The sequence below is a fragment of the Nothoprocta perdicaria genome, unplaced genomic scaffold (assembly GCF_003342845.1).
Source record: "Nothoprocta perdicaria isolate Ctin4 unplaced genomic scaffold, notPer1 scaffold_122, whole genome shotgun sequence".
Taxonomy (NCBI): Eukaryota; Metazoa; Chordata; class Aves; order Tinamiformes; family Tinamidae; genus Nothoprocta; species Nothoprocta perdicaria.
Window position 1 is genome coordinate 156,114 of NW_020454339.1, and position 15,367 is coordinate 171,480.

Below are 15,367 nucleotides of genomic sequence, written 5' to 3' on the forward strand. Positions count from 1 at the left end.
GGCCACTCCACCCAGCTTGGTGTCATCTGCAAACTTACTCAGGGTGCACTCCGTGCCCTTGTCCAGGTCATTGATCATTTTCTCATCTTTTATATTAGTATTTATTTATTTATTTATTAGGCAGTGGAGAGTCTGCACTATTATATATTTAGTTCTGGACTATGTGGGATTTCCACATCCATTCCCTCTTTGTGTTGTCTGTTTGACAGAGCCCTCGTCAAAATGCCATACTGCATGTATAGATTTTAGAACTAATAACATCCAAGAAGTGAATCGGATGTGCACTCAAATATACTTTGCAAGTGGCATGCAGTGATAGGTTCCTTTGATCATATTATATATATATATGTGTGTGTGTGTGTTTACTTTTCTTGAAAAAATAATGTTGATATTGTTGATTATGATTTGTTCTACGCAGAACCGATTATAACTAGGACTAAGATGTCTAAGATTCTTCTAGAAATTCAATGAAAGTGTTACCTGTTAGTAATGCCCTGGAAAACAAAGAAAAAAAAGAAAAATGTGTTTGTCTTTTGGATACCTAAACACTTATCTGTTTCAAATTTTTATGGGCTATTACAAAAAGAAAGTTTTATAAAACTGAAGAATACATACAGGAAAACCTGTTAAAATAATACCTGTGAAACACTAGGGAAGTCATCATTTTGGATGTTTACAGCCATAGATTGTAAATCTGTATTTAGATCTCAGACATATGAGCTCACATTTTAATTTCTTGATAAAGAAAAAAAAAAAGTAGGGGGTAAATTGCCTTGTAGCTCTTGTCAGTTAAAATGGTTCTTGCAGCTGGTAAAAGATCATAAATTGAGGTTTTACAGCGTTTCACAAGCTACTTTTGAATGTTGCTCAGCTTGCCTTTAGTGTATTTGATAGATCCTGTTTACATGTCTCATCTGTGTAAGTAACCTGATCCAGCAAGCCTGCTTCATTCTGTGGTGTCTACTAGCTAATGCTTGTTTTCAGTTAGCTATATGTCAGGTGAAAACCATGATTAAAGTATTAACATCTTTACTGTAGTAGAATAAATAAGCCTTGTCTTTTCAAGTCACCAGCAGCAATAAGGTCCTCAATATTATAAGAAAAATAACTTTGATATATAACGTGCAAATAACTGTGCGTGTTGACAACTGACACTATAAAATGAATTMATGTTAACTCTTCTGGAAGTAGATAAGTGTACGTGAAATACCAAATCCCTTCCACTGGGTGGCACTGCAAGACAAGGAAAAACATACAGGCATTAGACAACCCAAAATAACGCATCCATACACATTCATATAATTGTATATTTTCTAATATTTTTAGGTCTTTTTTTTTTTTTTTTTTTTCAGTAGGGTAAGCTATGGCTTCCTCTATTCACACACTTTGTTTTTCTTTTTTTTAAACTTGTTTTTGCAATTCTGTTTTACAATATTCGATGAGAGATGACAGATTTACCTCCCTTGCTAGTATTGCCTGTTCATAAGAGTGGGTTTTCTTGCACTATGGAATAATAAATAGAAAAAATACAGTTTGATTAAGAATATCTTGCTGCTTCTTTTGATTGTCCGGTATATATATTTTTTTTTTTTTGGCTTAAGTAAAGTTGGAGTGACAATTTCATTTTCAGTATTTTTTTTAACTTTTTCACAGACATAGGTCTGGAAAAGTAACATAATCTTTATATGTATGTTATGCCTGATCTGTATATGACATCTAATTAGGGTTGCAAAAAATATAAATATATATTTTAATCTGAGAGGTAAACTACATTCTTAATTTTGTTGATCCCTGATGTGGCAAGGAAGAGCCAATGTTTTTGGGTTTGGCTAATGGCTAATTCAGATTTGTTTTTCAGAAACTTCAAGAGAAAGAATTTCATTCTTCTGAATATGTATTTGAACCTAGTGAATTTGAGGTAGTAAATTAGTCTCTGTTCTTGGTCCAGTCACCTTTTTTTTTAAAAAAAGAATGTATATGTGTGTGTGCATATATAAAATTCATATATAGATATAAAAAACATATWCATACGCATAACGCATGCACATGTATATACAGATACCACGATAATGTGATTTAAATATTTCTYCCTTTCCTTCTATTTCCTTCTATTTCCTGTTTTTCATTTTGTGTCTTCTTTTTGAGTTGTGCTTTTTAAAAATTCTTAGTTGAATGTCTCAACTCATTCTGTACTCTTCTAATATAGAATCTGCTATAAACTGAGTGCATCATATGTGATAGATGTGCTCGTCTATCATTTATGCACATATTTCACCTGATTATAGAATTTGGTTCAGTTAATCAAGGATGGAACAGTTCCTCCAGCAACTACTTKAAGCCTGACCTACAGGATGTGTTATAGCAGAAGATGCCTGCTATTCATAACAATTGAAAGCATTACATGAGAGTACAGTAAAGATTTGCTTGATGCCTGATTAAAATCATGTACAAATTGTATAGTTTCTTGACTTTTCTTTGTGAAGAACTATACAAGGCATTTTCAGGGTTTAGATTTTCTGTGGCAGATCAGTTGTTGTTATTTGTTGCTTTTCAGGGCTATAAGCTGAAAAAGGCAAGACAAAATGTCTTCAGATTTTGTAAAGTTTATCACACTACAAACAACTAATCAGTAGTATATTTTTCCCAGAACTTTCTTGAAAAGTTATGTATTCTGCTTTAGGAAGCCTGTAGTTTAGACTATTTTTGATGTTTGTATATATTTTAGTTAAATATCTGCCAGCAGCAACATGGCTGATGGGATGGGAGAAGAAATGGTAAAATAAGACAATTTTAACTTTTTCATGCTGAAAATGCTTTACGTGCTTCAGCATGTGCATTCTATTTTAGAAAGATCAGTTAATGTAGCTATCCAGGAAACAGGTGAAATATGCTTGGTTTCACTGGAAAATAAATYTTGGATTATATTTGTTTTGTTTATTTTCTTTATAGTGTATTCATATAGTCTCTCATTTTGCCATGTTGAGAAGACCTTTTTTTGATATTCTTATTCACTTAGTTGTCCAAACAATCTTAGAGCACAGGTAATTTTTATTTCTTCTACAATGTGAGTTACTGTGAAATATTCTAATTAAGTTAAACTGAAATGAGTACCATCTTTCAGATTATGATAGATAWGTTTTCTTCTTAGACTTTCTTCTTCCATATTCTGACTTCTTTTTAAAGTGACATGGCTTGAGGAACAGTGATTTATTAATTTCAGAGAAGCTGAAATCTCTTTYATGTGGTAAATATGAATAATGATTTGAGCTGAGTGGAAGGAATGCTGTTGGTTTGCAAATATCAACAGTGATTAGGAGGCTAATTGCTTCTGCAAAACCTTTCTAAAATGACAGTGTAATAGGATTGGATTTTTTTTATTAACAAGGCAGTATTATCTTGCTTAGCTTCCTCTAGCCACACTTAAGTTAATAGGTGGTACATCTAATGGGGTCAATTTTGAGCCAGCTGGTGATTATGCGATTGCTGGTGTTGTGATAACCATCCAGACTGCGCTGGAAAATGAATTATAGTTTGTAGTCATCTGTGCTCTACTGAGAGTACAATGAAATACCAGTTTTTAAGCAGGTTTTAAGGAGATTATGAAGAAAAGCGTAAGAAATGTAAGATGAGAACTGCTTGAGTTGTGAATTATTGCTATCATGGGAGTAGGTGGAGCAGAGGGAAATGCTGGAAATAGCTTTGCTCTGTTTTGGAGCAAAAAGAGTAGAAAGAAATTTGTTGAGATGATGAGACTATAGCTGCTAGATCCTCGTATGGSTGAGGAAGAGGAGGGAAGAATAGCTGGTAGTTCCTGTCGGGGAAGTTGCTTTCAAAACCACCTTTTAAAGGAAAACAGTCTTACAGAGATAACATTAGCTATGATTATTGCCAACTGAAGAGGGGTTTTCTAGTTGGGAAAAGCTCAGTGGATGATTTTAAGTAGCATTCATCCATTACTTAATAAGGTACCAATATTAAGTGAACAGCTCTTCTTTATAACCTGTTATAGCTAGAAAAAAGCATAGGACAAAGTTTTTGAGGATAKCTTGGACATTTCTCAAGATTTCTTCAACCTCTGTGGGAGTGCTGGGGATACATTTCTTCAGTAACCCAGCATCATAGAATGGCTGGGGTTGGAAGAGACCTCTAGAGATCATCTAGACCAGCCTCCCAGCTTGAGCGGGGACACCCATAGCACATAACACAGGCATTCAGGAKGGTTTGGAAGACCTCCAGACACAGAGACTCCACAACCTCCCCGGGCAGCCTGTTCCAGYGCTCTTGTCACCCTCACGGTGAAGAAGTTCTTCTTGCATGCAGATGGAACTGCCTTTGTTTTAATTTATACTCATTACTCCTTGTTCTGTTGCCAGCCACCTCTGAGAAGAATTTGCCCAGTACTCTGTCTGCTTTGCACTGTTTTAATTTTTTGCCTGGCAAGTGTTGATTTCTTAATTCAGAATTGAACACTGAAATCTATATAGTTAGGGRGGATATTTCTTTATGTAAGTTATCAGAGAGCAGAATTCTTCCTCCCCCCCATACCATGTACCTACTGGGAAATTTTGTTTACAAAGAGATTTCAAAATGAATTTTGTGTAATAGCTACTTGTGTGTAGTGTGTGTAGTGGTGGTGTTATTTTAGGGATTGTTTGTTTGCCTTATGGAGGTTGTTGACAAATTAGAGAAACTTCAGTGCCTCGTGGGAAGAGATGGTGTAAGCCATTGTAAGTGATAATGATTTTTGCATGATCATACTGAATGATCACAGTGCCTTGAATGTATGTTAGCTATTTCCAAGTTCATACTGACATTTTAAACTTCATATGTAAGATATTCTTCAAGTAAATCAAGTTTGTGGCCTAAGGATGGAAGAATTAATTTTAAATATATTTCATAGCTGTTAAAATAACATCTCTCTCTCTTCACTCCCCAGCTGTTGCTGAAGTCGCACTTCGGGATGATCAATATACCCTTGACCACATGCGTGCCTTTGGCATGTTTAATTATCTTCACCTGGATTCCTGGTACCAGGATAATGTCTACTACATTGACCAATATGGAAGGGTTATGAACGTGTCGGTGACTCTGGTAAGAGTAAGATGCCTTTAAAAAATTACTGAAATCAAAAAGGTAGATAAGGTAGAAAAAGTGACAGAAAGGATCCAGATGCAGAAACTGAGAAGGGTATTGCCAGAAAGATAGGGAAAACAGTAAGATATTGTTCATCATCACTGTTCGTGGTGAAGGGATTTTAAGTGGAGAGTGTTGGACATTTCCTCATTAATAGTTTGATATCAAATCGTACTCCATTCTGAGCATCATGGGTATATGATGGCAAGCTGAAGAAAATAATAGACACTTCTAGTTGCCAGATGTTTTTCCYTTACATTATTTGATGTATGTGTGCTAATTTGAACATCTAGTCACTGAAGATATAAGCAGAGAAATAAGTTGTTGACTTTAGAATTATTGCTGAATGCTTATATAGACTAGTAGCTGAATTTGCACATCACTCACTGGAGCCAAAAAGATGCAACTTGCCTTGGACCAATTAGAAATAGAGTGYAAGACCAAATAGAAGAATGTGACATTTCTCTGTTTTTATCCTAGTGTTTTTAAATAATCACATTTTCCATTTCTTATGGGGTGTTTTCATTTGCAGATGCACTAATTTCCACTACAAACCTATTCTATATGAAAAAGGATATATTTCCTCTGGATATTATTCCTCTACATCCAATTGCAAGGCTTGGTCATTAAATAATAGTGGACTGTGTTGCTTCTGCTGTTTTTCAGCTATCATAATGTCTTTGTAGCTTTGAATGTACCATTTGGAGTAAGATTATATCTCTGACAATTACAATTTGTGTCCTATTGGATATTATACTTCCTCACTAGAAGCTACAATTTCTCTGTTTTCCTGGTGACTTTGAGTCAATCCTTCTGAGTCATTAAGCATAGCTTTTTAAAATGTTCATTTTTCCAGAAGTTAAGAAAAATATATTTAAAAAAAAAATCAAGTTGTTAGCTACTCTAAATAGTGATTCTTCATTCATAACAGTTATTTGGTGATTTTTTTGTGGTGAGAAAGGTAGGTGCTCTGTCTCATAATAAGATTTGCTCTGTCACTAAACAATTTAGGGCTGCTGATTAGTTTTACATTGTCTTGCTACTAAGAAATTTGACTGTAATCTTGTGGAACAAAGGAAAACACCTAGAAATGCATGGCTTTTGAGAGTATGTGGCTCCCTCTGGGCAAGATTCTGGACAGAATATGAGCAGGTCAGGACTATCTAGAGAAATCCTGAAATGGTAGTTATCTGGAAATCTAGGTTTCCAGAGTATGGCAAGCTAAGGACTGGAGCCACGGGATAGTTCCTTTGCTTTTCATAGAAAAACCTTTCAGGACTTCTTCCCGTATCTTCAGCAATGCTCAAACCCAGTAGGAACATCTTAAAGGAAGGAACTTGTCAGGGAAATCCCTTTCAACTGTAGCTTGTCAAAATTGCMTTATTCTAAGAGTCCGTCCCAACAAGCAGGAAATGAGCAAAGGCAGCAAGAGGCCTTCATGGATGAGCAAGAAGTTCCTGACTGAAGTCTGACATAAAAAAGAAGTGTATAAGAGGTGGAAGGAGAGACTGTGGCCTGAGAAGAATTTAGGCACACCAATGGATCATGCAGGATGAAAGGCTCCTGCAAGTACATAAGCAGCAAAAGGAAAGTGAGGGGAACATGAGCCTGCTGCTAAATGGGGCAAGGACTCTGGTAACAGGGGGCACAAAAAGGACAGGGGTGCTGAATGGCTGCATTTGAGTCTTCCCTGAGAAGACTGGCTCTGTTGAGACCACTTCTCGTGTGCTGCATCCTGTGCTGCTCCTCCAAGACAAGTGAGACTGGAGGGAGTTTGGCACAGGACCCTGAGTAAGATTAAATGGTTGGGTCATCTCTCATATGAGGAGAGGCTGAGAAAACTGGGATTGTGCACCTTGGGGAGGAGAAGACCCAGAGGGGGAACTTATCAATGCCTATGAACCTGATGAGAGCGTGTTGAGAGAACAGAGCCAAAATCTTCTCAGTGGTCTCCAGTAAGSTCAAGAGTCAGGCAGCACAAACTGAAACCCAGGAAAATCTATCTGGACACAAGAGAGCCCTATGAGGGAGACTGAGCACTGTGATCAGGTTGCCCAGGGAGTCTCCATCTGTTCCTGGCGTTASAGCTATTCAAGCAAAGCTGGTTGTGGTCCTGGGCAACTAGGTGTAGGTGACCCCCGTTGAACAGGAGGGTCGAATAATGTTCTCCATAGGTGCCTTTGAGCTCTGGCTGTTCTGTGGTCTTGTGATTTTCCTTTATTAAGAAGAACTAAAGTCTGTACAGAAGCCTGAAAACTTTATTCTTAAGTGATAAAATAGGAAGGCTTTTACAAAAGGCAGAAATTAGCATTTACATGTACACATGTAKTATTCTTCCTGGTAGCTGTTACATATTACAAGTTACAGCTGGCCCTTGGGACACTTTTAGGAAGGTGGCACTTGGTTAATATCCCATCACAGCCTTTTGTTCTACCAGACATATAAATTGTCACCATGTTGTGTCTTAATATACAATTGGGTGCTGTTGTGTAAAGGGAATGTTTGCATATGTATAAGAAGGAATGTGGATTCAGAAACATAACAAGATCTCTCATTACAAATGTGCCTGGCTGTGTGTTAATCAAATGCATATTATAAAAATTGTTTTTAGTCAGGTATAGCTTGTGAGTTAGCATCTGCYGTCATTAAAACAGGTGTCAGTATTTTCTCAAAAAGAAAATGAAACATTAACCTGAGTATATCTTATCTCTCAAATAAAAGAACATGGATTTTTTTAAAGGCATATTATTATTTTTAGTATTGGTTTCCATTTCTGTTTCAACTCTGGTGATTGCTATGACTACCTGTAAATAGCAAATTTCTGCTATGACTTTTGCATTAGAAAAGATGCAGTCTGTGAATGCAAAAACTATAGATAAGACCTTTCCACTTGCTCAAAATCAAACATAAAAGTAGTCATTGTTATGAGCATTTTTTCTAAGTTGATGGATTCAAATGGTTTTTATTCTAAGTGGGGAAAATTGTTACCCTAACTCAGTTAAAAATACAGTGTGAAAACTTTACCGTTCTGCTGTAGCTGTCAAATCTCTTTCATTCAGTCAGCTAGTATTGGTACTTTGTTTTAAAGGGGTGACAACTAGTGTTTTTATTAGCATTATTAATAGCATTATTGTTTGCTATTTATTTACTTGTGTCTATCTCATGACTTTAGCTGGAGAAAAAATGAAAAGTTTTCTCCTCCAGCAGTTATTTTTGGAGTTGATTTCTGGACTGCTAACAACTTGTACAAAGAGTGTTTTTTTATATTAATGGAAGTGGGAATTTGTGGCAACTGTGACTGTCCTTGCACTTGATTAAAATCTGTAGTGACATCTCCATTCTCATTGTTCTAAATTCAAATAAGAAATTGCTGTGGAACTCCATTTCCATAATTTCTAGTTAATTTTATTTCAAAACAAATGCTAATTGTAGAAGAAACAAACTGGGACTTCTGTTTAGAATGAGTCAGTAAAAGGAAACAGTTGAAGTGGAGGAAAAAAAACACCTCTAAGGCTTGTATTTCAAACAGACTTTCAAATACTTTACTCTGTATCATTCAGAACATTGGTCTGGATTTTTTTGTTCACTTAGACATGTTTAGTGTCTAGATRTTTTATTACAATTATTTACTATGGTTATATTATGGAAATAATTGCAATCCCAATATAATTCCTGGCTCTTATTTCCTTACCCTTTGTTGTTACATAATGTTTTTTTTCTCAGTCTGTCCTCTCCCTGGAAAATTGATTCTTATTTTAAGTTTGTTATCAAATATGACTTGTTTATATAGTGTGACAAAYTATGTAGAACAGTGTAATTCCTTAATGGAATTAAAGAATTTTAAATCATACACATGTGCCAAATAATCTAAAATTTACCTATTTAAGGTAAAATGGGCTTACTTGTGATGGGACTGGAAAGGGCTGACAGTAAGAGCAGGGGGAATTTTAAGTTTGTGTTCTGTATTTCACCTCTTGTTCCTGCACAGTTACTCTTATTACCAAATGGCAAGAGCTGTTTTGTCCAGAATTTCTAGACAGGTTTTGAATGCAGGCTGCTAACAGGCTAGAAATTGGGGTTAGTGTGTTAAGCAAGTAAAGCAAGTCTCTGCTGAAATGAGGTTTGTTACAGTAGTGAAGGGACTTGCAGTAAGTCTAAAGGGCACAAGTAGAACCACAGAGGTCAGGAGSGAGCAAAATAAACTTTCCCAGAGTGTGGAGGTGGGCAGGACTGACATTAAAGGACAGAGATAACGGGTCGACAGGGAGTTACCCAGTGGAGCAGACAAATCTTATACTGAAGCAAAAGGAGTTGAAGAATTGGTATGACAAGGAACTGTTTGGTGTAGTTTTGCTGTATGTGTGTTTGTTTTTTAACTGTTTTACAATCATTAAAATCTAATTCCTGTGAATAAATCTGATTTCTGTTAGTGTAGATAGTGYAGCCCTTTCCTACTAGCCACAAGATATCATCCCAGTATCTCAACATCCCTTCAGTCTTCTGAGAATTACTAGGGAATTACTGTTATCCTCTGCTACTTAAATGGTGTATAGAGAAACAGTAATTTCAAATGATCAAGTTTAAAAAAAATCACATCTGAAATAGAAAGGTTTTGAGGAAGAGTGTTGTTCCTACTTCAAGTCAGTCCATCCATTCTGTTCTGTGATTTCAAGAGAGTAAAAGGCTATTCTAATATGCTTAAAAKTAAATTTGTCAACAGCAAAGGTTTGTGAATAAAAACATTTTTTTCTCTGCCTTTTAGAGAGAAGCTTTCTATTGTRAAGGTTGTTTTTCATTTTCTTCAGTAGACATCCTGAGTCCTGACACTTCTGTTTGTTATTGATGAAGCCGACATGGGCTTTGGAAGATTAAATGGCCAATAGTTCACCATAAAAAAACCCTGCATCCAAAGCTACTTGAAGCTTACCCTTAAGATTCACTTGACCTCCTTTCTGTTGGCTTTCTTCTATAATGTTACAAAGCCCTGTAAATTACTGTTGCGTAGCTGATATTTCCTCTTTCCATGTTAGGATACATTGGCTTTAGAACAGACTTCTTTTTTCCCACGAAGTTGTCATACAACTTCGAGCATTTTTATTGTAGTGTCTGCATTTCAGTGTAGTACTGGTGCATTTCAGAGTAACCTAAAATTAAAATAAAAGATTAGGAAGCCAAAATACTTTGCATCTGGGTGTGATGTGGTATTTGTTAWTGTTGCTGTTTTGTTCTTGTTTGTTTTAATTCTTCCATTTTCTCTTTTGGAAAGTGCTACCTTAGTAGAGTAGTTCAAGGAATACAGTGACATGACTGAAAGTACAGAGTAGCCCTGAATGCTTCRGAAAATTAAAAGTCTGTTTTGCATCTCTTTGCAGGTTTCCTAATTGCCCCCGTGCCTTTTCCTAGTACACAGTCATCTGTAATGTGAATTCAAGTAGGCCCAAAAGACAAGCAGGCTGTTTATCATCCGGTCTTTTCTGCTGCTGGTTATTAAAATGGTTCTTACCAAACTTGCTTCCCTTTGAGCACATTCTGAATGCACATCTGATTTTAATAAATCTGGAAAATATGAAGAGTGTGGAGCCCCTTCAAATAGTGTTTTCAACAAATACTTACAGGCACACATGTATTATTTGCCTTTTACATGCACACACTGCAGACATGCCAAGAACTATTTTAAGGATGGTGCTTTATATTTTTCAGTGAGTTTTTCTAGACAAAAATAAATATATAAGTGTGTTCTGTCTAGAAGTAGTTATCTATGTATCCATCTATGTATTTTTTTTCCATTATATACTCTTCTAATGTTTGAATGAAAATCGAGGAATTATCAGGTATTTTGAACATACTGTGATAGCCTGTAGCTGACTTCCAGGGCTGGTGGTGAGACACAGTTTTCATATGATACTTTTTGCCCTGCTATTTCTCGGTCTCTTGTTCACTTYTGGTATAATAGAAGGATGTATTTTATATAGTGCGTAGGTAAATACTTGTTTTCCTCCACAGGTTTTCAATACAAAAATAGGCAACTGTTTGTTCCTCTGTGTTTTTTACATCGTTGTAAATGTCTTCAGAACTGCCCTTCTAATGATTTTTTTTCAAATTCCCTTTTTCCATTTATAAAGATTTATGTCTATTTAAATATTTTTCATTTTGGAGTGAATTTTAGTAATTCACAAAAATTTTCCTTGTTGCTAAGCAATTTTTTAATTTGTGAAGATGTTAATATAAGTCTAGATCAACCTCCTGGAAATGAGCTTAGAAAAGTAAAACTGAAATGTAATTAGCATAGGACCATCAGCTCTATTTTGAAGAAATCTGTGGTGCTATATATACATTTTTGTCTGTAGATTCCTTTTGATTTTAGCCTATGCATGTTGTTATTTTTGTTAAAAGTTTTCTGAGAACAATGATAACATGAAGACACAGGAGAGGAAACTATTTTGAGTGATACAGYGTTTACCAGGTTGTAATACATGATTTAGTATTTTGTGGCAAAAAAATGAACTATTTTTACCTTTCAGATGCAGAAATGACTTAAGTCTTAACACTAAGAAAGGCTTATTGTGTTAGTACATGTGTTTGTTTGGAATTACTTGCAGTTGGGAATATCGAGCGGTTAGAAGTTGTTCTAGGAGTGGCCATAGCAGCTTGTGTGTGCAGTGCCATCCTGTAGTGCTTATATCCTCAGCTGGCCAAAGAAAGCAGGGAACTACTGCTGAGATCTGTTGCTCTTATTTTTTCTAATACTTGCAGATATTGATAATTGATGATATTTAGTAAAAGCTTAATATGTGACTCCTTATTTGCAGGATACTGCTCTACAAAAACCAAGAGAAGTTTTCAGGCTACCTACAGATTTGGCAGCTTGTGATAATCGTCTTTGTGCTTCAATATATTTCTCCTCTTCCACGTGGGTTACTCTTTCTGATGGAACAGGACGACTGTATTTAATTAAATCAGGCAAGCGTGGGAACAGTGCATCTGAAAAGTGGGAGGTAGGTCTTGCAGTAATATTTTTAGCTGTACATCTCAATTTTTACTCTTGCATTTTTTGAAAGGTGCAAAAGTGAAAAACTATGAAAAGTTAAGCTTTAAATCATGATGTGGTACCATGGATTTGGGATTGTGTCCAAACATGAATCATCCAGTGGAGTAATAATCTCTTTATGTGCAAAATACTTGTAAAATCCAAATGATTGAAAAGGAACGGCCTTTTGATTGAAAAAGAATCTGCCTTAACAAAAGTAAATTTATTTCTAAGTAGTGGCTAAATGTTCTCTAACAGAACTTTTGTTTTAATAAACTTTACCTGTTCTTCTGARTCTCTCCAGGGATTTCCCCCTCACCACCACTTATTGTTTATTAATTCAGCTTTCCAGTATAAGTTACTTTCTACCAAACTAACAACTCTGTGTTATCTAGGCCTATACTAAATCACAGAATCATCAGGGTTGGAAGGGACCTCTAAAGATCATCTAGTCCAACCTTCCTGCTCAGGCAGGCACAYCTACAGCATGTGGAACAGGGTGGYGCCCAGGTGAGTTTTAAAGACCTCTAGAGAAGGAGACTCCAAAACCTCCCTGGGCAGCCTGTTCCACTGCTCTGKCACCCTCACAGTGAAGAAGTTCCTCCTCACCTGGAGATGGAACCTCCTGTGTTTTAGCTTGCACCCATTACCCTTTGTCCTATCACTGGTCACCACTGAGAAAAGCTTGGCCGCCTCCTCCCTACAATCTCCCTTCATGTATTTATACATGTTAATAAGATCCCCTCTCATCCTTCCCTTCTCCAGAGAAAACAGGCCAAACTCACTCAGTCTCTCCTCGTAAGAGAGATGTTCCAGTCCCTTAATCATCTTAGTTGCTCTACACTGGACCCTCTCGAGAAGCTCCACGTCCCTATTATACTRGGGWGCCCAGAACTGCACACAGTACTCCAGGTGCGGCCTCACCAGARCTGAGGAGAGGGGCAGAATCACCTCCCTYGACCTGCTGGCAACACTCCTCCTSATGCAGGCCAGGATCCCATTGGCCTTCTTGGCCACGAGGGCACACTGCTSACTCATGGTTAACTTRGTGTCAACCARGACTCCCWGGTCCCTCTCCGTGGAGGTGCTTTCCAGCAGGTCAACTCCTAATCTGTCCTGATGCCTGGGGTTATTCTTTCGCGGGTGCAGGACCCTGCACTTGTCCTTATTGAACCTCATGAGGTTCCTCTCTGCCCAACTCRCCAGCCTGTCCGGGTTCCTCTGGATGGCAGCACAGCCTTCTGGAGTGTCGGCCACTCCACCCAGCTTGGTGTCATCTGCAAACTTGCTCAGGGTGCACTCAGTGTCCTCGTCCAGGTCATTGATGAACAAGTTGAGCAGCACTAGGTCCAGTACTGACCCCTGGGGGACACCACTGGCCRCAGGCCTCCAACTGGACTCGGCCCCATTTATCACCACCCTCTGAGCTCTGACATCCATCCAGTTCTCGATCCACCTCAGATGTAAGTAAGTATAGTGTAAGCAATAGTATTTCTAGGACTCTGGTAAGTGCTCATACTGTGCACTTAGCTTTGGAAAGTTGCTGGTGCTTAGTATCTTCACGACAAACTATTGATTGTAAATGAAGTGAGTCTTTTACAACTGTCATGGTGAAATATTTTCCAAAATTCCTGTAAAGARCAATTCTTGTCCTTTCTTCTTCCATACCAAGGCAGTCTTATTAATGCCTTGGTATTAATAATGATATCGKTTGTCCTGCTTGGATGCAGTTAATGACTTAAGTTATGATTGTTTACCTATGCATTATGAATCTTTTATTCTGTGCGTATGTCTCTTTGTTGTGAAGAAGGAATCTGGTGTTTGTGCAGTTTTTACTAAGTTTCCTGAGTGATCCTAAGTTTTTACTAGTGACAGGATCTCAACTTTCTGTCTTGATAGGGACAACTCCAGCTGGATGGAGTAGCTCTTCCCTTGTATCTTTTGCATGTTCAATTTTTAATGAACCAGTCTTATTCTGTAGTTGGATTTGGTGTTTGGTTGTAAATAGCAACTGGTTTTTGTTCTGGTCTGTGTGAGAATACATTTCCATAAGAAGTCAAATAAATGACATGGAATTGTCAGTCAAGTCACTATATATTTTTAAAAAAATCAAAACTCTCTAACTTTAGCGCCTCCTAAATACAAATACTATACTCTTTCATTCAGTTGTTGGGTTTTGTTTATATTCTTCTTCATCAGACTTTCTAGAAAAGAAAAAAATGAATCACTTTTGAAAGTACTGACCAAATAGGTTAATGTGTCAAGGGCTACAGAGGCTTTCAGGGTGCTGGGATGACTAGAGAAGGCCTCTGTGCAAAGCCTATGTTTGTGTCAATGCAAAACTCCTTTCCTCAGTTAATGTACTATCTTTATAGATCCTGGTCTGCTTATCAKCTTTTGTACCCCTCCATACCGTAGAACTAAACAGTCCAAATGATGATATTTTTGTGCATCTTTATGCTACGTGTAGTGGGCCTTTCTGATGATGTTATAATACAAAGAGTGATAAAAAACATTTTAGAACAGTGTCTTGACAGCCGACGAAGGAGGAATTGGAAATGGATGATGTTCATTGATTGATGCTTATTCACAGAGGGGTGCTTTTTGGAAAGCTAAGTTAGATTACTTCAACATTCAGTCAAGTCTCTTGTTGCTTTCTGAGGAATAGAAAAATAGCAAAATCTTCCCATTTTGACCAACTATATGTATTTTCTTTTTTTTTTTCAATTTTGTCTTCTAGATTGTGTTTAACGAAGAACTAGGCAATCCATTTACTATAGTACACAGTGTTTCATTTGTAAAATCAGATAAACATTCAGTATCTGTACTGTTGCTTAGAGTAGAAAAAGATGAACTAGACACAAAAGGAAGTGGGTATCATATTGCCTTGGAATGGATCACAATTACAGAGGCGAGCCAAGAGGGTAAGTGTTTTATTGGCGAATAATGTGAATAAACTTCCATCATGTTTTCCTTCTTGGTCTTAAGTTGTTCATTTTTCAGTTTCTGACCACCAAAATCATAATTCAGGTTTTACATAGGTAAAAATAAAGAACTGTAATATAGAAAGTGAATAATAGATGTTCTTGATTTCCCTACAGTAAAATAATATGAAGACATTCTATTAATTTTAAATCAATATGTTACAAATGTTAATTAGCTTATTAAAACCTATTAATTAACATAGTATCCCAGTACAGTCTGGCA

General features: G+C 36.8%; 1 protein-coding gene across 2 annotated transcripts in view; it reads left to right on the forward strand.

Moving 5' to 3' along the window:
• NUDCD1 (NudC domain containing 1) overlaps positions 1-15,367 on the forward strand; it is a 31,472-nt gene that overhangs the window by 2,652 nt on the left and 13,453 nt on the right. For both annotated transcript variants that reach the window (XM_026054545.1, XM_026054546.1), the window contains exons 2-4: positions 4,937-5,091; positions 11,943-12,128; positions 14,901-15,084. In XM_026054545.1, the coding sequence (XP_025910330.1) occupies positions 4,937-5,091; positions 11,943-12,128; positions 14,901-15,084 (525 nt within the window). The remainder of the gene's footprint in view (positions 1-4,936; positions 5,092-11,942; positions 12,129-14,900; positions 15,085-15,367) is intronic.